At 52.0% G+C, this 24,989-nt stretch overlaps 1 protein-coding gene across 1 annotated transcript in view; it reads right to left on the bottom strand.

Annotated features, from left to right (window-relative positions):
- Positions 1-24,989, bottom strand: part of RAB6B (RAB6B, member RAS oncogene family) — a 52,096-nt gene that overhangs the window by 3,455 nt on the left and 23,652 nt on the right. The window contains exons 2-7 of the mRNA XM_036267495.1: positions 22,852-22,910; positions 7,792-7,845; positions 7,482-7,587; positions 5,794-5,905; positions 4,697-4,790; positions 1,826-1,892 (exon numbers count right to left, since the gene is read on the bottom strand). Coding sequence (XP_036123388.1) covers positions 1,826-1,892; positions 4,697-4,790; positions 5,794-5,905; positions 7,482-7,587; positions 7,792-7,845; positions 22,852-22,910 — 492 coding nt within the window. The remainder of the gene's footprint in view (positions 1-1,825; positions 1,893-4,696; positions 4,791-5,793; positions 5,906-7,481; positions 7,588-7,791; positions 7,846-22,851; positions 22,911-24,989) is intronic.

Below are 24,989 nucleotides of genomic sequence, written 5' to 3'. Positions count from 1 at the left end.
TGTAGATACAGAGGAACAACTGTACTATAGAAGAACCACGCTTTGCCTGGCTGGTGTGGCTCAGTGGTTGAGCATCAACCCAGGCACCAAGAGGTCACTGATTCCCCATGAGGGCACATGCCCAGGTTGTGGGCCAAATCCCCTGTGGGGGGCATGCAGGAGATGGCCAATTGATGCTCTCTCTCATTGATGTTTCTATCTCTTTCTCCTTCTCCCTTCCTTTCTCTCTAAAATCAATAAAAAAAAATTTTTTTTTAAATCATGCTTCTCCTAAAAATCACATTTTCCCTCCTTGCCACTTTTTGGCCATTCATCCATGGTATATGTTTTGAGTATGATGTTATCTCTTCCTTTTCCTTGTTTTCTTACCTTTATTTTCCCTATGCTCTGATTTTCTTATGTGTGTGTGTATACAAATAACATTTTTTTATAATTTTTTTTTGTTTATTGATTTTAGAGAGAGAGAGGAAGGGAGAGGGAGAGAGAGATGGAAACATCGATGAGAGAGAACATTGACTGGCTGCCTCCTGCATGCTTCCCCCGGGGATTTTGGCCCACAACCTGGGCATGTGCCCCAACTGGGAATTGAACCAGTGACCTCTTGGTGCATGGGTCGATGCTCAACCACTGAGCCACATCAGCGGGGCAAATAACTTTTTTTTTAATCCTCATCCGAGGATATTTTTCCATTGATTTTTAGAGAGTGGGAGGGAAGAAGAGAGAGAGAAACATCAATGTGAGAGAGACATCGATTGGTTACCTTCCTCACGACCCTGATGGGGACCAGGGATTGAACCTGCAACCGAGGTGCGTACCCTTGACCAGGAATCAAACCCAAGACTCTGCGGTCCGCAGGCCGATGCTCTAACCACTGAGCAAAACCAGTCAGGGCTACCATTGTATGTATGTGTGTGTGTATATATATATATATTTTTTTTTATCCTCACCTGAGGACATTTTTCTATTTTTTGTTCAGGTAGAGTGGGAGGGGGAGAGAGGAAGAGAGAGAGAAACATCGATGTGAAAGGGACACATCGAGTGGCTGCCACCCGCACGACCAACCAGGGCTGGGGACAAACTGCAACCGAGGTACATGCCCTTAGCGGGAACCGAACCCGGGTCTCTCAGGACCGCAGGCCGATGCTCTAACCACTGAGCAAAACCATCCAGGGCTACCATTATATTTTTATGTAGGTTTTTGTGTGTATCTACGTGTGCATATATATTATATACATAAACAAACATTTTTCATAACATGGCATAAACAACTGCCTTCTAATTGGGCAAACTAGACTACCTCTCTGAACCCCAATTTCAGCTTCTGGGTGTTGCCTGCGGTTTGGGATGGACCATGTGAGTGGCGTGCTGACCCCGCCCCATAAGTAGTGGGAGCTCCGGCCTGGGGCCCAGGAAGCAGGCAGGACGTGGGAGGAGGCATCTGCTGGGGGGCTGTCTCGTGCCGAGTAGGCTGAGAAAGAAACCGTCCCTGCAGTGGAGAGTCTGCTTGTACCCACGAAACACAGATCGATGTTCACTGTAAATAAGGGTAGCATCGCTATTTCATTCCCCACCCATACTATCACTCCTTACACAGCCCTCTGGCATCCCCACCCTGTTTGAGAAGTAAAAGTTTAGGAGGTTCGAGCTGGACGGGTCTGGAAGACCCTGGAGTCCAGCCTCCTCCCTACACGGAGTCCCCAACACCGTACCGGTTAGCCGGGAAGGCCAGTGTCCGTCCACTGCTCTGAAGCACTACGCGAATGCCTGGATGGGTACGTGGCTTCTCCAACACATCTCTCACTCACTCATCAGAGAAAAAGGATACTCCCTTCTTTGCTTTTCTCCTGGACATTCTCCATTCCAGGTAGAGCCGACGCCACACGTCGGAAGAGCTGCAAAGAGGGGGAGATGCCGCGTGAGCCCCCCGCACCCGTCTCCCCCTCCTGCCTCCACTCACCCTGACCTTGGGCTTTACTATCCTGTCTGTCCCACTGTGTCCTGGAGGGCAGGGACTGCACTGACCTCTCTCCCCCACCCCAGTGCCTGTGTTGGGCCTTGGCAGGCTTCGCGCCCAGCAGGCTGGCCGGGGTGTCACAAGGAGCTGAGCATGCATCATGTGACTGAAAGGGACCCACCCCGGTGCAGGCAATGATCTAGACCTGGGAGACAACCCTTAGGAGGGATTCTGTCCCACTGCCCATGTAGGGACCATGTATGGGGGACCAACTTTGAGACGAATGACTCTCTCTCTCCTCAGGGAGTCCTACAAGTTCACGGACACTGAGGCAGCTGGGTGCTGGGGGCCAGGGCCACACAGTCACAGCAGAGAGAGACTTCTCTGAGAGAACCACACAGGCGTGTGAGCGTGATATTGCGGGGTGTTTTGGATCTGGGTGTGGGGCGTCTGTGTGTGTGTGAATGTGTGTGTGGTGTGTATGTGCACATGTGGGGTTTCTGTGTGTGTGTGTAATGTGCGTGGGGAGAAATGTGTGTGTGGGGGGTGTGCTGGGGCAGGGTGGGCGGGATGTCAGGTGCTGGCAGACAGGGAACCTCGGAGCTGACAGAGCTCAGAGCAGAGTACAAGGCGCCAGAGACTGAACGCTGCCCCTCGCCATGAACACCTGCTGCAGGAGCCCGGTGGCTCTGGGCTCATAACTTCGCGTGAGATCTCTGAGGACAGGGTGAGTCTTCGTCGTGGTTCACCCAGAGCCCAGCCTTATTCAGCAGCCAGGCTCGGTGAGGGCCCTATGGGAGCGCCCAGGGCCAGAGGCAATGAGGGCCCCAATGGCAGTCACTGGTCTGCCTGGCAGGGGGTGGGGCCCTGTGGGAGGGCTGCGGACAGGGCTGGGCATGCAGAGCCCAGCGGGGGTGCAGAGGGCGGGGCCACTCCTCCTGGGCTCTCCATGGCCGGTCCCACGCAGGCCTGCTCTGCCTGTCTGAATGTCAAAATGGTCACAGCTCTGCCAGTGGCCAAACTGACAGAAGGCAGCTCTTGGGGGTCCCATGTGGGTCTCTGAGAGAAGATATGATCACGTTTAGGGTCCAGGTGTCTGAACTGCATGGAGATTCCTTTGAACCACAAGGTTTCAACTGACCACAGTGAACTCCTGCTCAGACCATTATGTGGCTTCCAGAGCATTCTGGGAGGGGGGCATCGGCATCTCCCTGACCCCTGACCCCTGACCCCTGACCCCTGACCTTGACCATTGGCACAGAGGCCACCTGCCCCCTGCTTCCCTCCTCATGACTTTCCATGAGGGTGCGAAGCCCAGCAGCCCAGCGTCTCCTGTGCCCCTGGGGACAGGCAGCTCCCTCCTCCAGGAGATGCCATGGCAGCCCCAGCCTTACACCCAACAAGACCAGAAGGGGATGGGAGTGAATGGAGCCATGTTGCCGTCACTCCAATTGGGGGGACGGTCCTGGAGCTTGGGGCTCCCACTCTGTCTCTTCCCTCTCCTCTGCCACCTTCCACACAGCCACTGGCACTGTCCACGTGGTGTGAATCTTCACCGCATCCAGGCCAAGTGCTCCATGGCCAGCTTGTCTAGTGTTCCCGGGCAGCTGTGGGGGCGGCAGGCAGAAGTGGCACCGAGCCAAGCCATGCTCCTCACTCAGTGTCCCCTCCCCAGGCCACAGGCACCCCTCCTGCCACACCTTTACTCATAGGGTCCCCCTTGCCTGGGACACCTTCCCTCCCCACCACCTCTCCAAGTCCTCTCCTTCCTGACGGCAGGGGCTCCTAACCTTGTGTGAACCACAGACCCCTCCCACCGTCTGGTGACACCTACATGCTCCTTCGAAGTGTGTGGCCTCAGCTACACAGGAGCATGAAGGAAACCATTTGGGACTGAGACACACTTCTAAAATCTTCCAAGGTACAAACTGGTGACAACGCATGAACCTACTCAACAGCAAGAGCTGGCGTGTGTCTAATAACCACCGTGATACTGAAGTAGTGGTGGGTGTCAAGTTCAAGGTACTGCAACACTGTGAGGTGACAAGAACCCAGCTGTGATGTCTATGTGATGAAGACTCAGGGCTGCTGCTCTGACGGTCTCGCTGCCTACGTTCAGCGCTGAAGGCACCACCACCACAGGGCAGTCAGATGTGAGTGCCGATAAAGCTGCAGCTTCTCCAGCCCAAGTCTGCAGACCTGCTGACTTGCATCCACGGACTCCTTGGGGTCTGTGGATCCCCTACGGCTCCTCTGATGATTCTGCTTCACCCAGCCTGTCCCCTCCTGGGAGCTCCGGGGCACCAAAGGTGGGCTCCTTTCTCCGAGCCTGCCTGGCCCTCCAACACCAAAGTTCTCGCCAAGCACAAGGCATGGTCCCCTGCGCCCCCATCCGCAGTCAGGTAAGATGCTAGGGAAACGATGCTTCTTTCAGCCACCTGGAAGTTGGCGACTGGACACTCACAACATGCTACAGGGACCATGGAGCTGGCTGCTGTATGGTGCCTAATGGTGACATTCTCCAGACACCCCCTGAGGGTCAGTGCCCCTTCCTTCTTGTATGTGTTACCACCTCTGGAGGTAAGCTTGTTCCCCTTCAGGTGGGGTGCTCTGGTTGGCTGCCCCAACCCAGTCACTGGCCCACTGGGGAGAGGTAGGGCAGCCTGAGGCTGACAATGCCGGAAGCCACACGGGGGCGCCATGGCCCAGCTGGGCCAGGGATCAGCACCGGGCACATCCTACCTGCTTCACGTTGTAGCCCGTCTTTGCGCTGGTCTCGATGAACATGACGCTCAGCTCTTTGGCGCGCTGCTCCCCCTCCTCGATGGTTATCTGCCTGCACAGGAGGGGAGGGGGACATCAGTTCAGGAGAGAAGCCAGCCTGAGAGAAGAGGGGCCCGCCCGGCAGGGCCGCGGGAGCCCACGGGGATGAAGGGCACAGCAGAACACACCAGCCCTTTCTCTACTCCTGTAGAATCTTCCCGTCGGTGGGTGGGGCTGTCCCATACCTGCCTTTCTCAATAGTCACCACTGCCAGAGACTACATTTGTAAAGCGCTTCAAGCCACATACGGCCTCTCTGGGTGGTGTCATCAGTCCCATTTCCCAAATGAGAACCCTGAGGTTAAAAGTGACTGCCCCAAGGTCACCTACTTAGCAAAGGAGCTAGGCTTTGGGTCCCATTTTCTTCACTTCCAGAACAGGATGCTAATAAAGTATGCTGTAATTCAGATGGTCAGAGTATATTTCAGGAAGCCCACAGTCCATGACCTGTCGCTTTATCTAACCAAGTTGGGTCCCCTGAAATAAGTGGACAAATGTATTAAGTGGCCTCTAAGTCAGCCCTGCACCCTGAAGCACCCTCTTCATACGAAGTGTCACATCTAGACACAGTGCCAGACCAGAAATTCTGAGGTTACCATGGGAGACCAGGACCTTCACAGTCACACCCACACTGGCGTGGGCCTTTCACAGGGGCAGAGACACAAAGCACAGGCAGAAGTCGGCGGGAGCCCGAGGGACCGCTGTGTCTGCAGCTGTGTTGTTGGTTGTGGCCAGTTCCCAGACCACACACTGCTGGGCGGGGCCAGGTGCCCGGGGCTCCCTGCAGACGATGCAGAGGAGCACCCCTGCCTTGCCCCTGCCAGCAGTACAGGTGGGGCCTCAGAGATGACATGGGCAGGGGTTTACCAGGGGCTTTCAAAGCCTCCAGCAACCTGACGGGGCCTTTCCCAGATGCCTGGGGCAGGACAGACAGGGTGCTTGCTACCCATGCATCCCAGAACTCCCTGTCCAGGAGGAGGCGCTGAGGTGTGGAGAGTGAGCTCAACCTGCATTTACCTCTTGTCAGCCAGGTCCGTCTTGTTGCCCACCAGCATGATGATGACATCACTGCCCCTCTCCGTCCTGACATCATCGATCCACTTAGAGGTCTGCTGGAAGGAGTTGAGGTCTGGAGGTGGAAAGTGGGGATAGAACAGGGCGTGAGATCCCGCTGCCCGGGGAGAGGGAAAAGGTGGAAGGGAGCAGGAGGGACAGGCAGCATGTACCCCAGACACCCGGGAGGGGCTGGGGCACAGGCCACACAGGCCAGGGGTCCAGGCCCACGTGTGTTTGTGGAGCTGTGCCCGAGGGTCCCAGAGAGGGCTTTGCATTGCTGAGCCACCCCTGGGGGAGAGAAGTCACCCAGTCTGGAAGGTCACAGTGTCATGATTTGCTATGTGGACTAGTGGTTCCAGGGGCCCATCTGAAGGTCACACCTGTCTCTGAAGGCTCAGAGCAGAGTGAAAAATGGGTGCAATGGACTTGGCTGTGCTTGGAAACCGTGGAGGGGCTTGGGGACACTGCAGCTTCTAGGAGAGGAGGGCCCTACAGAGTGGACTGGACTCTCACGGGGGGGCTCGGGAAGGCCACGGGGGATTCCGAAAAGAACCCTCAGGTCTCTAAGTAAGAGGAGGGGGAAGGAAGCCCCAGGAGCAGAAGATGCCAGGAGAGGCAAGGCCGTTTCAGGGCAGCTGTCCTCAGTCAGAGATGTGACAGACCTCGAAGAGGAGCAGTCATAGGGCGATGCCCCCACTCAGCAGCCGGCACACCCAAGGGGAGGGGAAGCAGCCTGTTTCCCACAGCCTGGTCCCTCCCCTGCTCCATGTCAGGCTGCACGAGCCCAGCTCCACTGCACTCAGATGAGCAGGGAGCCTATGGTCAGGGGGCGGGGGGTGGGCGGGCGGCAGGGACAGCAGGCTGGGGCAGTGCCCTGGGTGTCTTCCCACCTTAGGCATGGCCGCAGCCCAAGGGCTTCCCAGGTGGGCTCTATCACACCCGCCTGGGCGGTGGGGCCCTGCACCAGGCCCCACCCCGACCCCCAGCCCCACGAGCCTCCCTCAGGGCTGTGCAGGCACCCTCAAGGACAGCTGCTGGGCTAGGAGAGCCACCGTGTGGGAGAAGTGAAGCCACCCGCAGCTCTCCAGACCTGCTCAGCCTCCCCTCGAGGGGCCTGCGGAGCTGGGATGCAGCTGACAAAGCCACGGCTGCTGGGTCAAGCTGGCCCAGGGACCAGCGTCTTCTCCCACCTCGACAGGTACACAGAGAAGATGCTCTGTAGGGGTCTTTCCTGCAGCCAGGGCCAGTGAGGGAGCCGAGGGCTGGAAGCAGGGCCAGCCTTGCGGGCATCTCTGCTCACCTCCGCACACAGGCCCCTGTTCTGAGCAGGCCAACCTGTACACCCATGACTGTCGCAGGAGGGTGGGGGAAGGTGGAAAACACGCCGGTGTTCAGGTGTTCAAAGGCAACTGATCCTCGACCTGTGAGCACCTGCCTTCCTGCATTCAGAGGGTAGGAGTGCGTGCGCACACACTCACACACACACTCACACATACACACACACACTCACACACACACACACACTCACACACACACTCACACTCACACACACACACACACACACACACACTGCAGTCTGGCCCAGGCTCCACTTGGGCCCTGGAGCCCTTGTGAGCTACTCTCCCCTGGCACCCAGGCCCCACACTCACTTGTGATGTCGTACACCACTACGGCCACCGTGGAGTCCCGGATGTAGCTGGGGATCAGGCTGCGGAACCGCTCCTGGCCCGCTGTGTCCCAGAGCTGCAGTCGCACCTGTCGCAGGGAGGGCAGGGGATCAGCAGGGGCAGCGAGGCCCTCAGGGTGAGGGTGGGGGCTGCAGTGAGGTCCTGGTTCTGTGATGTTGGCGCTGCCAGCACTAGGGCAGGCGCGGGCTCTCAGTGGTGCCCAGCTAAGGGTCCAGGTGATAAGCCCAAAGGAGCCCTCCCCATCCTCCCAGCTCTGAGGCCAGGCACTCACCGTACGATCCTCCAAGTACATGGTTTTGGACAAGAAGTCAATTCCGATGGTTGCCTATTAGAGAAAAGCACAGAAAGATCAAAACTGAAACATCTCAGGCAACGGGGCAAAAGCTCAGTGATCCAGGCAGAAAAATGGGGCCACCCATGCCAAGTCCAGGATGGGTCCTGCTCTGTTGCCCCCTGGTCCCACCCTCTCAACAGTGAACCTTCTTGTCACTCTCACAGGAAGTGAGTTTGAGCTAAGTAAGCACGAGGACAGGGTTTCTAGGGAGTGATACAGAAGGGAGGGGGAGGAGAAAGCTGGGTGAGAAGGCTTCCCCAGGAACAAGACCCGAAGGGCCAGCTTTGGAAAAATGAAGTCATTTCAGATGACTAAGGGGAAAACCAGAGACCTACCTTAAAGTTTAAATATGGTAAGTAACCCTTCCAACAGAAGTCAGCTGCCCAGTCCTGGCCAGTTTGGCTCAGCAGTTAGAGTGCTGGCCCGCGGACCAGAGAGTCTGCTAAGGGCACATGCCTCGGCTGCAGTTTGTCCTTGGCCCTGGCTGGCGTTATGTGGGTGGCAACTAGTCAGTGTGTCTCTCTCACATCGGTGTTTTTCTCTCTCTCTTCCCCCCTCTCTCCCTCCCACTCTGCCTGAAGATAAAATGCAGAAATGTCCTCAGGTGAGGATTTGAAAAAGAAAAGTCAGTTGCCCATATTTATTTTATTTTATTTTATTTATTTATTTATTGTTAATCCTCACCGAAGGACACTTTTTCCCCCATTTATCATCAGATAGAGTGGGAGGGAGGGAGAGAGAGAGAAAGAAACATCGATGTGAGAGAGATACATTGACTGGTTGCCTCCTGCACAACCCGACCAGGGCCAGGAATAAACTGCAACCGACGTACGTGTCCTTGACTGGAATCGAACCCACAACTCATGGGTCCACGGCCCGATGCTCCAAACTGGCCAGGGCAGCTGCCCATATTTTAATTGCCTTTTAAAATAAAACTCAACATCCATCAGAGGAAGGTAAGAGAATCCAAGAAACTCTACAACTTATTATTCACAATATCCCCTACACAATAAAAAAAAAAAAAGCATTAGACAAGTGAAGAAGCAGGAAATTCAAGCTATAATCAAAAGAACAACTTAACAGAAACAGAACCCAGATGACCCAGGTATTGGATTAGCAGACAGGCCTTTACAATAACTGATATAAATGTTAAAATATAAAGGAAAAGATGGACATGGCGGGTGAATTTCAAGAGATATAAGAAAATGTTACAAGAAAAAATGAAAATCCTAACACTAAAAAATACAATACCTAAAATAAAAATACACGGAATTTAAATAATGGCAACTAGGACACCGTCGAGGAAAGGTCAGTGAACTTGACGAAATTTGACAAAAGGCCAAAAGAAATGTTCAAACTGACGCACAGAAAGAAAAAAGATGCAATAAAAGTGAACACAGGATCAAGCCACAGGAACAAGGACGATATCAAGCACTCTGATATACATGCAATTAGATTCTCATAAAAAGAATAGAAACAAAATCAACAAAAATTTTTTTGAAAAAATAACGATAAAAATGTGTCCCAATTTGAGTAGACACACCAACCCACAATTCCGAGAAGCTTAGTGAACCTAAAACAGGATAAATACAAAGCACACCACACCCAAGCATGTCATAGTCAAATTGTTAAAAACCAAAGAGAAGGAGAAAGCCTTACCAGCAGCAGGAAATAAAACACACATTAAACACAAGGAAACAATGACAAGAACGATCATTGATTTCTCATCAGAACAATGTGGGACAGAAGACAGTGGAACAAATCTTTAAAGTTCCAAAAGAAACAACCACCATCAGGTCAACCTAGAATTCTATAGCCAGTGAAAACTTCCTTTAACAATGAGGGCAAAACAAAAACATTTTCAGATAAGGGGAAGCTGTGATCATTTGTAACCAGTGGGCCCTCATTATAGGACATGCTTTAGACTGAAGGGGAATTTTACAGATGGAAATTTGAATCTTTTAAGAAGGAATATAAGAGTACCTGAAATCTAAATATAAAAGTATGTCTTGTCCTTGTTTACCTCCTGCTTCCATCCATATCAGCACTAGTTAATAACATTCTCCCCTTTGTTTTACCCCCGTTACATCCTCAGCATAAATACTCTCAGAAGATGACATAAAACTCTACAATAGGAGGTATAAACACTTCAATTCCTTGGTTTTACACTCTAATATAGCAACAATGATAACCACTGCAGCAATGACTAAAGCATCTGAGTACTTATCATTTGCCAGCTATTGTGCTAACTGCTTTACGTGCATTATTTAATCCTGATAACCTATGTCAGGGATTATGTTCATTGGTATTTGTATGTCACTGGTAAGAAACAGAGTATAAGAGGTGTTAAGTTACTTTCCTAGTATCAAGTGCTGGAAGTGGCAGAGCCAGATTTAAAGGGTATTTGCAAAGTTGTTTACATGTGTCCAGCCTTATCCCCGCATCCCTCCGGGCTCTGAGTATTTCCTCATTCTCCTGTGCAAAGCAAGCCTCTCCTCGGGGTCCTCTTGGTCCTGGTTCTCTTTCCCTGGCTGATGCTGTCTCAGCTGTCTCCTTGTCTTCTGTATCTTCCACCTCTCATCCTCTACTGATTCTTTCCTTTCGTCCAAGAAACATTCTCAAAATTCTCACATCCTTAAAAAAAATCCTCCCTGTCACTAAGTAGCTCTCTAGCTATCTGCTGATCTCTCACCTCTCTTCAAATGATATGCTTCTTGGAAAAGGACCCTAAATCCATAGTCTCCACTTCCTCCCCTCCCACGCATTGCTTAAGTTGAGTGGTCTGGTTTATACCATCTCTGCCCATTGAAGCTACTCTTGCTATAGTTGCCAGTAGGTATTTCATCTCCAAATTGTAAGGACACTATAGGCCAGACTCTACTTGATGTACTTGACCCTGCTGACCACTCCTCTTCCTTGACATTCTTTTTTCTTCCTTTGATTTTCAGGACACTACTTGTTTCTGGCTTCCTTGCCTCTTTAACTGCTGTTCCTTATTGGTCCCTTGTAGGATGCCCTTTCTTTCTCTGCCCCTAAAATGTTGGTGTTCCCTACTGTTTTGTGACAGGGGACCACATTTACTCTCACACCTTCAAAGAGGAGGTGGTGATGGCTTCCCAATCTACACCCAGGCCTACCTCAGTCCTGAGCTCTGGTTCCAGGTATCCAACTCCTTACTCGACACTTCCCTAAACACATACACCCCACACAGAGCCCAGTATGTCCCTCCAAACTTGCTGCTTCTACGTCTTCTATATCAATGAATGGCTCCAGCACCCTAGGTGCCCAAGTCCCTGGAAACCCTCCCAAGTCCCTCCTCTTCACTTGCTCTCTCGTCCACTCCCTCACATCGAATGAATCACTGAGCTGATGACTTTTCACCTGCCCACCTCTCCCCACCCCCAGCACCACTGCCCCATTCAGACCTCCAACCTCTCTTCCCTGGATAACCTAAACAGCCTCCTGACTGCCCTCTCTGCCCTCAGGCTCTCCTCTTAGAGTTAATCTTTCATGTCTGACCCCAGCGCTCCCTCCTGCCCCTAGGAAACAGTCCAAACACTCCAGCTCGGCCTCCAGAGCTGTTCAGGGCCTGCCCCTCGCTTCCTAGTGTCCCACATCCCCCTTGTCGAGCTTGTAGTTTATACATGAACAGTAATGCTCTGGTCAGGAATCCACCCACATGTCACTTCATGTATCTGTGCCTCTTCCAATGCTGTTCCCTCCCTGGATGCTCTTTCATATGCTTAATGCCCATTCAGAGTCCAAGATTCAGCTCCTCTGCAAGTAATTTTCTGAGCTCTCAGGTTCGCTTCAGGGCCCCTCTTTTTTTTTTTTTTAATGGTTTCTCTACTAAATTGTTAAGATCTGATACTGGCCAGTCTCTCCCACTGGCCAGTGATTTTCAGTATGTAGTGCATGGACCACTTGCTTCAGAATCACATCAGGAACTTATAAAAAAAATGCAAATTCCTGAGCCCCATCCAGACAGACAGAATCACAATCTCTCGGTGTCAGTCTGGGAATCAGAATTGTAGACAAACCCATAGAGAACTCATGTGTTCAGTCAAGTTTCCAACAGCTGCCTAGACATTGAGAAGGCCTTGGCATCCGGGAGGAAGGGCAGACTCCCTGCCCAGGGGGAGAGACAGAGGGAGATGCCCATGCATGCAGACGATGTTATTCATAGATGAAGAAACCAACGCTCACACAGGACCAAAGTCACACAGGTAGTGGTGGCAAAGGCAGGATTTGAACCCAGGTCTCCCTGATGGCAAAGCCCCTGCTCTTGACTCTTCAGCCTCCTCAAATCCTTTCATTTCTGAAGCTGTCACTGAGTTTGCATGGGGGTTACATCTTGTCTGGCTCCCTTGCGTCAGAATCTTAGGTCATTAGCCATAATAGCTCAACAGAGTCCACTTAACAGAGTTCATTTGCATTTTAACAACAACAACAAAAGAAATCAGCTCTCTATGGACAGAACAGAAACAAGAACTTTTATGACAGCCTTGGCTGGGCCTTGGTTACCAGAAAATGTCTAGCTCCGTGGCATCATCTATTTTTCCAGACACAAGGCACAAACAGTTGGCTCCACGCTGCTGCCAGCGGAAGCCACTTCTCCCAGACAGGCCAGGTCTGCAGGGAGAAGGTGGTCACGGTTTTCCCTGGGCAGCTCCTTTCCAGCAAACTGTAATACCCATTAGACACAGAACAGAACAAGCCCAGGTCCCTGCCCATAAGGAGATGTTCTCTCCCCTGGAATGCTCTTCCTAGTGGTTGATACCATTCAGAGTTCAAGGATTCCGCCTAGTATAGTACAGGCTCTGAGAGGAGCAGGGCCTTGCTTCTGCTTAGTCTCTTGAGGAAAGACTGGGCACCTGTGCAAATCCTTGGGTGAATAGTAACTTTCCAGCAAGTGAGGGTGGGGGAGTAGAGGAAGATGCGAAGCATGGGGAATGAATCCCAGATAGGGGGATTTGGGTAATGGCAGAATTCCTATCAGGCCAACCCTCTTGCAGACTATTACTAGTATAAACTCTGAACAAAATATAACAAACAACTATTTGACGGCTACTGGAAGTGACCAAAAGTGGGTAGAGTCTTGAGGGGAGTCAACACTTAAAAGAAGATAACAGCCCTGGGTGAGGTTCCTGTTTTCATGACTGTTCACTTGCCTGAGGGCAGCTCCCGCTGGAGCTGGGGGTGGCTAGAACTTGGCAGGTAATCCACAGTCTCACTGGCTGAGAACTGAGAGGGCAGATTGCAAAGATACCGCAGAAGCCAGAAAGTGTGGAAAATCCTGCAAATAAGAAAGCCATGCCGAGGGCACCCCAAACTCTGCATCTAAATGCTGCCCAAATCTCTGATTGACCCAAACGGCCTACATAAGACTGAAAACAAAACAGACAAAAGAATAAGTCTGAACAGAACTTTAGGTTGCTCCTACTGCAGCGGAAGAGAATTGAGAACTGGGGCCAACCAATACTCTTCCAAAGGAACAAACAGAAATCCACAGTCTTAATCACAATGTGTAGGATATAACTCAAAATTACTAGACATAGGAAGTAAAAGCCATATTCAAGAAAAAAGAATAATTGGAGACCAACCCTGAGGTAGCCCAGATGTTGAAAGTAGCAAACAAGTATTTTTAAACAGCTAATATAATTATGATCAAATATATAAAGAAAAATGAAAAGAAAGTAGAAAGAAACAAATACAAATTTAAAACTAAAAAATACAATATCTGAAATTTTAAAATTAATGATGGGCTCAACAGCAGATAGGTGATGATAAATAGATCAATAGACATTATCCAAAGAGGCAATATGGGAACACCAGACAAAAAACAACTAGGTACTCAGGTAGGCCACACACTCCTGTAAAAGGCCCTAGAAACCTTGGTGATTCTCTGTGACCTGCCATGACCGACACTCTCTCTCACAGGTCAGCACAGGTCACCTAGGTATGTGAGTGTGTATTGATGGGAAGGTACGTATGAGTGTGTTGAGTAGATACAGGGATGAGTGGAGATACACCCATGTGCATGCAACTATGTATTTATTTGCATGTTGAAGTATGTGTATGTGGATAGGACTGGGTGCATTATGCTTACGTGGGTATGAGTGTGGGGTGGGTAGGGAGTCACTTCGGCTTTGAAGGTCAGACCCGGATCAATGATATTCATAAAGCCTTGGTGATGCCAGGAGCCTGAGCGCCTGAGGTGACTAGGAGCCTTCATAGGCCTTGGGGGGAAAAGAGGAACAGATTTCTGCCAGCAGCAAACCTAGGCTCCCTGTCAATGCCTCCCAGTGCAGACCACAGCCACCCCAGAGGATATGGCTGCAGTCAGCTGAGTGCTCCACCCAAAGGGACCAGGGTGGGGTCCTGAGCCCAGAGGGCCCCAGGTATGTTTACAGGGATCTCTACCAGTACTTGGCAGGGTCTGAATGCTGTGTGGTGAGCTCAGAACAGTAGATTGGGAGTGTTCTTGGCAGCCTCTCTGCCCTAAGCCTCTCATCTCTAAAATTAGGATAATCATAGCTTCCTTCAAGGACTGGTGGATCACATGAATTAGACAACCTGAAGGTATTCTGTATAAAAATATACAGAACCCTGGCCGGTTTGGCTCAGCAGTTAGAGTGTTGGCCCACAGACCAAAGAGTTGTGGGTTCGATTCCGGTCAAGGGCACGTACCTGGGTTGCAGTTCAGTCCCCAATCCTGCTCGGGTCGTGCAGGAGGCAACCAGTCGGTGTGTCTCTCTCACGTTGATGTTTCTCTCTCCTTCTCTCTCCCTACCACTCTGTCTGAAGATAAATGGGGAAAAATATATATATAAGAACTGACTGAAGGATTTCCTAGAGAAGTTGTAGAAACCCACCCTCTAACAGTGTTTTCTCAGCCTCGTTAAGTGAAACACTGCCCAGCCCCACGAGGTGATCTACATGATAAAAATGAACTGTGATCAAGTGTTTCTGGGGAAAGTTGCATATTCTAGCCCATAGTGGAGAGCCATAAAATGTACTAGCATAGTAAAGGCTCTGAGAAGTCCTGCACTGAAGAAACATGAACAATTTCATGTAACCCAATGTTTCCCAAGTTTTGTCCTGAAAATCTTTGTGCTTATAATTCCTGTTAACATCCTAATGTTCCCAGAGCTTCAGGAAAGGCCAACCCTCAAAGAGATGAGTTCTAAAGGAGACAACATCCCTCCTCTCGCTTGCCTTGGAGCCTTGGTCAAGCATTCATTCTTTGTACCTCATTTCCACTTAGGAGGTATGGAGTACATTTTTCTTGCTGGTAACTATGCCACAGGGATGTAAAAGAGGCTATCAAGATAAATGAGCAGCAGGCTTGACTTTGGGGACTCTCCTGCCAGTCCATGATCCCCACGACCCTCCCCTCCCTGCCTCGGCGGCTCTGCACGAGCCTCCTGTATTGCTGGATACCCCCTGGGAGGAGGCTGGGCTGCAAATGCTGTGATTAGATGGCCCCAAACCTGGCAGTGCTTATTTATTCCTTTAATATCATCTTGCTTGTAAACTGTACTGCTTATGAAAAATGGAAGGCACTTTATTTTATACAAAACACGAGGAACTTAAGAAGCACAGATTTCATAGCCACATCCACATTTATCTTCTGAAGGTGGTATTAAACAGTGTCAACAGGGGCTCAGACACAGTGCAGACAGTACATTACACGCCTTCCTCTGCACAAAAGCTTCCATTGGCCTAGCAGATCCCTGCGGAAAGATGTTCCCCGAGGCACTTGTTGAAATCTTCTTTGCTACGTGCATTTATTATGATATACTTTGCATCCGCGTTCTGACAAGACACAGTAATAAAGTCTGCAGTGGAAATTTGCATGGTAATTTGCATAAATTGACTCAAGACTCTCTTCTCAGGGAGACACATCTTGAAAAGGAGTGTGTGTCTTTTTGTAGCTTTGGCTAGCCCTTGGCCCATGGCTGGGGAAGCATCCCTGACTGGGCCTGACAAGCTGCTGTTTGGGCTCCATACCACCAACCATCAGATGAGAGTGTCAGGGTAAAGTCATGCAAATTAGCATGCAAATGAGGTTGGCAAAACTTAAGGATTTGGGATTGGCAAGTGGGTGCTGTGGGGATGGAGACAGCGGCCTCTGAAAAGCATGCTGGGTAGGGTCTGTCCCTGCCAGCAGCTAGTGCTCTGGGGGAGAGGAGGGACGAGGCCACAGCGCAGGTACCTAGGTTCTTTCAGATACCTCAGCTTCAAAGTCTACACAATCCCGGTGGCCACCTTCTTAGAGGAGAGTGGCGTGTGCTAGTCAACATCCAATGAAATATTTATTGATTGCTCTTTTATCTCCTGACTGTGGTCTGAAGCACCAACCAAACAATGCACACCTTCTGACTTTTTTGTTTGTTTTTATTTTTTGAACTATGTTTTTATTAACTTTTTAGGGAGAAAGAGATAGACACACTGATGTGAGAAAGAAACATCAAGATCGGCTGCCTCCTGCATGCCCTCTACTGGGGATCAAGCCACAACCAGGGCACATGCCCTGACTGGGAATCGAACCTGTGGCCTCTTGGTACCTGGGACGATGCTCAATCCACTGAGCCACACCAGCTGGGCGCACCTTCCGACTTTAAATAAGGGGTTGAATTTCATCAAAATCAGTCAATCCCTTCAAAAGCCACAGATACCCACGGATGTGTGGCCTGAAGCTCCCTGAGAGGTCTCCTGAAGGGTCACATGTGGATCCAAGGGCACAAGCCCTGTCCTTAATAATTAGGGCAAAAGGTGCTCCAGGTGGTAGACTTTTGAGGTTGTTTAAACTACGAAGTGAATTAGGAATAAATTGTATCATGGGTCCATTTAACTTATGAAATGCAGCACGTGCTACGGGGGGATGCACCCATTATCCATTGGCAACCTCTTACTCCCTTGCTTGCCTAGAGACCGTAAAAGCAAAACTCTCTCTAGAGGCTAAGGGTGATGGTGTGACCCGATTCTGGTCAATAAGACATAAGCTGCAGTCTGCTGGAGGGAGAGGGCATTCTCGGGAAGCTCTTGCTGTCTTTTCCTGCCTTGAATGCAGAGGTGATGTCTGGAGCAGCAGCAGCCAGCCTGCATGAAGACGAGAACCCACACAGCAAGAAGGCGGAACAGGATGAGAGCAAGGGCCTGGGGTCTGACGGCGTCACCGCACAGCTGTGCCACCTCAGGTCTCACTGCAGCTTCTCGCACCTGGGAAACCCAGACCTGTCTTTGTTTAAGCCACTGTCCGTCAGCTTTCTGTACGAGGCGACCATATTCCTAATTTGTATCCGCTCATCAAAAGAGAGGGAGAAAGGGCAAAGGAGAGGAGGAAAAGAAAAGATGTCAGAGCAAGGGCAAGTCTGCCCTCCATCCCGGACCAGGTAAATGTCTGGAGGGAGCCCCTGGATGACTGGGAGTGCCCCAGTGGATCTGAGGGTGGGGGATCTTGCCACGTTGACCAGCATTCAGTGGCATTCCACCCTGGACCTTGTACACTGACCCGTTGCCTCTAGTCTAACTGCGCCTGTTCTTCAAGGTGAAGCACTAGGCACCTCCCTGCACCCATCAGAGGGACCCCTCTCTCCTGGCTGTCTCCCCACTGCTGTGAGCTCTGTGGAGGCTCATGCATCTCCTCACAGTGGCCTGCCAACAGAAAGATGCTCAGCATCTTGTCTCCGGAGGCCCCACGCCTCTCCTGCTCCCTGGCACCAGCAGGGGAGGGGACCAGAGGCCAGGGGGGCATGAGTGGGTGTGTGTGTGATCAAGAAGGATGTTCAGGCTTGACCCATACCCAGTCCCTTTTCCTCACTGAACCCCTCTTCAGGCCCACCAGCAAAGGTGATGTGGGAGCATTTTAAGTGTGGGGCTTGGCTGTCCAATCCTGGCAACCCCTAGACTAGCTGCCTGAGTCTGGCTGGACAAGTATTAGAATTTGCTGCCCCAGAAAGAGTTTAGAGCATCAAACCCCACACAAGACAAAGCACCGCTCTCCACACACCATGACCCTCACAAGTGGGGGTGCTGCTGTGGCCCAGCGGGGCCCAGCTCCTCCGAAAGGCAACTCCCACTGCAGGGCTGAATCGTCAGGGTGGAGACAGACCCGGGTCTGAGGCCTGCAGAGCAGAGGGAGAGGCTGCAGAGTCAATGACCAGGCCTCAGTAAACCTATTTACTTTATTAAATCAACTTACAGTGTTACACAAAGAAACACCTGATCATTCTATAAAACCCTGTGAAAACAAAAAGTCATGCTGCTGAGATACGGTCCGTGGGCAATGGCTTCCCCAGGTCAGAGCCAGCAAGTGAAGGGCCGCAGGGCCTGGGAGCCTGGAGGGGTCCGTGCTGGGAGCTGAGGTGGGAGCAGGCCATTCTGAGGCCTCGGCCAGAGAGTCTGGTCCTCAGTGGGATCAACCTGGGTGGTGCCAGGGCCCGGTAGTGGGTTGCAGAGTGTCCCCCAAAAGTCTGTCCATCTGGAACCTCAGAATGTGACTTTTCTGGAAAAAGGATCTTTGTGGATGTAACTAGTTAAGGGTCTTACGATGAAAAATCATCCTGGATTTAGGATGGGCCCCGAAATCCAATGACTAGTGTCCTCACGAACGGCGAAGAGGACGCACGGACGCGAAGGGAAGGCCGTGTGAAGGGGAGGCCGGCGCTGGAGCTGGGCAGCCCCACACCGAGGACACCTGCAGCCCCGGGAGCGGCAGGAAGACTCTCCTGGAGCCTTCACACAGAACGTGGCTCCTGACTGCACTTCTGGTCTCCAGAATCACTTCTGGGTTTTTTGTTATTGTTTTTTTGGTCCTTACCCGAGGACATTTCTATCTTCAGATAGAGTGGGAGGGAGAGAGGGAGGAAGAGAGAGAGAGAGAGAGAAACATTGATGCAAGAGAGACACATTGACTGGTTGCTACCCACAGGACCCCAACCAGGGCCGGGGGACAAACTGCAACCGAGGTACGTGCCCTTAGCGGGAACCGAACCCGGGTCTCTCCGGACCGCAGGCCGATGCTCTAACCGCTGAGCCAAACCGGCCAGGGCAGTTTTATGCCACCTGGTGTGTGGTCATTTGTTACGGCAGCCCCAGGAAACTCACACAGCCCCGGGTTAGCGAGGGAAGCCTCGGGGCAGAGCAGGCAGACTGCCAGGGGGAGGCTCAAGGGACTTCCATTCTGTTCCTTCCCAAAGACTCCAGGGGACCCTGTAAGTGCAGGCAAAGCTCCATGGTCCCCCAGAACCGCTCCTCCACTCTGGGGAACAGGTGGGTAAGTTCTAACAGGCCGGGACCCACTCTGGGGGGCAGCCCATTACAGGCTGGTTTCCTGACTTGTGCCGGCCTTCAGCCTTGGCTAGAAGTTCATCTCAATCGCCTCTGATATTTTTAAAATGCTTATGCTTGAGCTGGCCTGGGAGTCTCCAGGCCACACCTCCAGTAGGTAATAGTAACATGCAGCCAAGATAGAGGACCCATGAGGGACCCCAGAAGTGTGCTGCTTCCAAGACCTCCCTTCCACTCCCAGCAGCCACCTGCAGAGGCCTGAGACCACCCCTTATGGCTCCGGTGCAGGTTTCAAGCAGGTGGCCCAAGAGCCAGGCCTGCAGGTGTTTCACTGGCCTATGGGAGGGGAGGGGCCTGGCCCACACAGAGGGTCAAGTCTCATCACAGTGCCCACACCAGGTTTCTACTGGAGAAAATTTTGAAAGCAACTTCTTAGCTGAGGGTTTATACAAGAGAATTGTGGAGACATAACTCTCACCAGGATGTTGGTCAATCTTAATGTTTGACTCTTCTAGTGAGTGGATTTAGATGGGGTGATGGGCAGTGTGGCAGAGTCTGGGAAATGCATGTGTCAAGAGGAGAACAGGTGCATATGTGTCGAAGGGAGAGCCAGGCAGGAGGCAGTAGAAGACCTGCTCCCAGCCACCCCTACGAGCATTCTGGGGCCCACGGGCTGACAAGGTGGCCTCTCCCCAAGGTCTGTCAGGTGGACAGGAGCCCCGAGACACCCAACAGGGAAACCCGGCTCTGCGTGGCCAGGTCACCCTCGGTCCTCATGCCAGCCCCTCAGGGCCTCAGGCAAGTTCAGCCCCAGGCAGAGGGAGGACTCACTGACTGCCACCCAGATGAAGCTGAACCCCCTCTGCCATCCACGCAAGAGTGAGGGTGGGGCCAGATTCTGTGGCAGGTCATTTTCTCCGACTATCTCTCAAAACCAGTAAGCTCTTGACCAACATCTGTGGTCAGAACGAGTGAAGGGGGGAGGGGGCAGGGGGCAGAGCCAGAGGCGCACAGAAAGGAGGGCGGGAGGGAGGGGTGACCATCCTGGGAACTGTCTGGGCACCTCGGCTCATTGAGACAGGGTGGCAGTGGACTCTGCAGGGCTGTGCTGGCTAATGGGCAGGATGCTCGGAGGGGTGGCTGGGAGTAGTCACCATGCTGGGGGGCAACTAGGGACATCCCCTAGAGCCCTTGGGGATCTTGTCTACTTCCCAAATGTCTCTGCCGCCATGTTAAGAAAAACAAACAAAATAACACTTCCCCCTTTCCATCTCCAGAGGATTCATTAAGATGAGCCTGTGTATGTACAGAATTGGAGCCGGGCCTCCCAGCCTATTTACCATTTTAAAGGGCACTGGGAAAGAAACGCTACCTGCTGTTTAAAAAAAAAAAAGTCAGCAAAGCCCGCAGTGGGGAGGGCACCTGCTTCCCTCTGGGCTTTCTCTGGTTCTCAGCACACTGACTCAGGGCCTCTGTGGCCTCAGTCTGGTGGGGTCTAAAACCAAGGCAGACAGCGCCTCTCCGAGCCACTCGGGGACCAACACGCACTTGGCAGCAGCTGTGGCCAGGCCCTGCGCTGGGCCCACGAAGGCAGGGGTGGATCCGAGGGGTCATGGCCTCGGCCAAGCCCAGAGCCCAGCCTGGAGCCAGAGCACACAGGGGTTCCTGTGGAGTCAGGAGGCTAAATGAGCCCCTAGGACAGCGTGCTAGGGGAGAGGAAGCCACGCAGGGGGCGGAACACAGGCAAACATGTGCTCTGAGCCCTGACGAGGCAGAAGGACATTTCACCGCAGAGAAGGAAGGGCATTCCAGCAGAGGCGACACCGGGAGCCAAGGTGTGGCGCTGTGAGGCGTCACTGTGTGGGGAGCAGCAAGCAGGCAGGGGACCAGGGGATAAGGGACCCAGCAGTGGGCAATGGGAGATGACTGGAGATGGAGGTGGGCTAAGATTTTGAGGGACTCAAACAACATGGAGAGCAGCTGATTCACACCAATGAGGACACTGCAAAACCTTAAGGTCACCGTTACCATCCACCACTGGGAAGAACACTGATCAGCCAAGAGTCTCACTGTTCAATGGGACACCAACTAGAGGCATTCTAAGTATTTTGATATTTGAAAACATCAAATAATTGGAATAATATCTGTGAGATATCTCTTTCTCTCTCTTACACACACACACACACACACACACACACACGAATACTAAGTCAGAGTCCAGAACTGAAGTCTGTTAGGCTGGAGTCCCAAATGCAGACGAATGCGGTAGAACTCCCCTTTTGGGGAGGCGAGGCCTCTGGTATGGCTGTCGCAGTTCAAAGCCCCGGCCTGGAGAGCACACCACGAAGACAGTGTGGCTGAGATCAGCACCCCAAAGCCGGTGCCCAGGGCTGTGCACCTCACCCAGGCCCCTCTCACAGAGCCTCATGTTCTGACTCTTCCATCAATTCTATCAAGTCCACTAGTTACCTGACATTTCAGGCGACTGCAGAGGAAAAGCAGAAAATTAGAGAGAGGCGGAGAGAGGGGCTGTCTATGGGGCAAAGACGATGCTGACTGGTCCGGAGGAAGACACAGACTGAAGAGAAGACGCGGAACTGAAATCGGCAGTAGCTGTGCTCCAGGTCCTTGGTCAGTCCGGGAAGGCAGAGGGACCCCTTAGCACAGCTGTCCCCAGTGTGTTCTATAAATACTTCTCCTCTGAGGACTCAGTGACAAAAAGATTCCATGACCAGATACATCTGAGAGATCCTGCACACTACACCCCTCTTTCAGCACAAACCATACATTGATGCAGTAAAGGCCCTGAGAAGTCCTGCAGTAGAAAAGTTGATTTAATCTTGTTCACCAGTGGTCCTTAAATCTATACAAGTAAACCTTCCTGCTTGCCTTTTTTTTCTCAAGTAACACCTACTACATTCCTTGGAATGTAGTACCCAGTGGCTTAGAAAAATGCATTATTATTTGTCTCTGTTTTAAGGAAGAATATATCTTTTTTCTCAAACATAGCTAAAATGATTACATTTGGTGCCTTTTGCAAAAAGCTATAGTTGCAGGGAAAAATCACTTCATTTGCACAAACCTCCCACTCACCAATGGTGCCAGGAAAGTGAAATGTTACTGACCCTCAAGAGCTCAGTCTTTGGGACACCTTTGGGCCACTTGTTGACCCCAGACCACACCGAGAGCAAGGAGCCAGAGGTCACTCCATCCAGCCTCCTGCCCGTCACATCAACCTCTCCAGGGAAGAAAGTGCCTCAGCAACCGTGTGTGTGTGCGCGCGTGTGTGTACGTGCACATGCATGAGGTCCAGAAAATGTAACCATGCCCAAGGAGCAAGTTCTCCTACGGCTCTTTCATCTTCGTTATTTTGCATCTTGTCCATCTTCCTCCCTGTGATCACCCAGCCACTGCAATGGTTAGACTGCCCATGGGCAGCAAGACGGCACAGACTGAAAAGTGTCCTTTCTCTCCTTTGCCCAGGTTTGGATCTCCAGAAGGGCTCAGGGTCATTACTGGGCTGGGGCCAGTGTACAGATGGGAAGCTCCTTCAAGGCAAAACAAAGGGCCCGTCCCCAGGAACATCCTATTCTCATCGCAGGATTAGCAAGCCTCAGAGAGAGCAGCACAGTCTCCAGGCAACTATCATGGCTGCAGACACCATGGGTGGGGGTGGGGGGGACAGGGCACCGAAGACCTCACCTGGTACGTGTTGTCGAAGCTGTCATACATGAACCTCGTGATCAGAGACGTCTTCCCGACTGTAAAAGAACAAGAAGACAGGGGTTTAGCCATGGCGTCCGAGCGAGTTTCTCCTAAACACATTTCACATGAAGAAAACAGGTAACAAAATGCCCAAAGGAAAAGATGAGATGCGGAGACAGAAGTGAAAGGCAGACCCGGAGAGAGAGACCCAGAGCGAGGCAGCTGAGTCTGCAGGGGCTGGGCTGCAGAGGAATTCTTTGCAGGCACCAAGGAGGAGGCTCTTCCTGCCCCGTGAACGCTCTCCACCCAGTTCCAGGTCTTTCTTGACCCACAAGAGTCTAACTGACCTCTGCAAGAGCCATTTACGAAGAAGCAGAGCAAGTGGGTGCAAGACAGGTGCTCCTCTCATCCTGGCCCATGTTCACCTGGACCCACGGCCTTGTCGCGGGTCACAGGCTGGGACGGAGACATGCTGTTTTGTTCCCATTTACTCAGTCCGGAGGCTGCTGAGGAAGATGGCTTTCTAAGGAACCAGAGGGCAGGAGAAGTAAATGGGACACTCCCCAGTGTCTCTCATGGGCAGGACTGTCCAGCTCCTCTCGGGACATTTAGCATCCCTGGACCTCGCCGGGTAAGTTCCAGCAGGATCCTGTCATTGGACCTGCCCCTCACCCACCCCCCATATTTGCAAATGGTTTCCAAGTGGCAGTAACACCCCAACTGAAAACCACTGCTATGGCTAAGGGAACGAGGAAGTCTCTTGGGAATCCCACAAATGCTGCTAATTTCCCTAACTGCAGGGTTTGGCTTGTTTGGCTTCTGACCTAACCCTGCGCAGGCCCCGTGGGGCCTGACAGTGGCAGAAATGCCTACTGGAGCATTTCTATCACCAGGGAGGGGAGGAAGGGTAATAAAGGAACATCTGTTAGGTCAGGCCCAGCACGGAGAGCTTCCCTAAACTGAGTCTGCCACGGCCCTAGGAGACTCAGAAAGCCAGCTGAGTTTGGCTCACAGTCACTTCTGCTCCGGGCTGCCAGAAACAGACACCCCTGGTGGGAACGTAGGAGAGCCAGCGCCTGAGAGTTCTCCATTCCGCTTCTGCCCGAGGCCCGGACGGGACGGCCACAGGCTCGGCCTGGCTGATCGCTGTGACCAGCTGGGGCTCCTCTGGGAAAGATGCTTCTCCAGTGCTGAGGCCTCAGTAGGGCAACATTTAACAGACAAGTGCAGCCATCTCCTGACAGCCAACATTTGTAACTGTATTCCAGCCTGTGTTTGGGGCAAACTGAGGTGGCTTCATCTTTGACCCAGAATTGGTTAGCTGAATTCAGATCCTAGCTGGGGTACTGCTTAGCTGCGTCATTCTGTGGTCCCTGCCCCTCTGGACTTCAATGCCTCATTTAAAAAATGGATGAAGCATCGAAGACGTCAAGGGCAGCAGGAAGACTGAAGCATGATGATAAAAGTGCCAGGGACACGGGAAATGCTTCAAACTGGCGGAGGGAGGCGGCAGGTAACAGAGAGCTGAGACCACCACCACCACCGCCACCACCGCATCACCTTGCCCATCATGCTGTAGCCTTCATCATAAAACTGGAATTTTAAGCAGAGCACTTTCCTGAGTTTTGTGAGTTGTTGTGGTGAATTATGGGACCTGAAGAGGGTCATGGGAACCTTCAGACTTGTAGCCAATTGGTCAGAAGTGTGTTGTCGTTGGAGACCCCACTGTGGCTGGCATCAGAGGTGGGGGGCAGTCTTGTGGGGGGCTGTGCCCTTAAACCTGGGGAGTCTCACGCCAACTCTGGGTGGGCAGTGCCGGGAAGGACTGCAGTGCACCAGACGGTGTCAGAACAGCCACATTTCTAGAACTTCTCTGGGGTGAGCACTCATGCACCCAAGGCCTCTTCTCATTTTACCTGAAAACTGTCCTTAGCGCTCTTGATGGGCATTTAATCTGTAAAGTGCTTTCCAACGGCTTTACATCTTCCCTTAAATTTCATACGAAGGTGGGAGGTGGGAGCTTCCCACACAGAAAAGCCTGACTAGAAATCGCGAAGGGGACCCCAGAGTGAAAAAGTGGAGCAACGCTGAGCCAGCAAGAGGCAGAAGAAATCGAAGGGAACACAGCTTCTTCC

Source organism: Molossus molossus, unplaced genomic scaffold, assembly GCF_014108415.1.
Source record: "Molossus molossus isolate mMolMol1 unplaced genomic scaffold, mMolMol1.p scaffold_m16_p_18, whole genome shotgun sequence".
In the NCBI taxonomy this organism is placed as follows: Eukaryota; Metazoa; Chordata; class Mammalia; order Chiroptera; family Molossidae; genus Molossus; species Molossus molossus.
The sequence above is the reverse complement of the archived record's forward strand: the minus strand, read 5'-3'. Positions and strand labels throughout refer to the sequence as shown.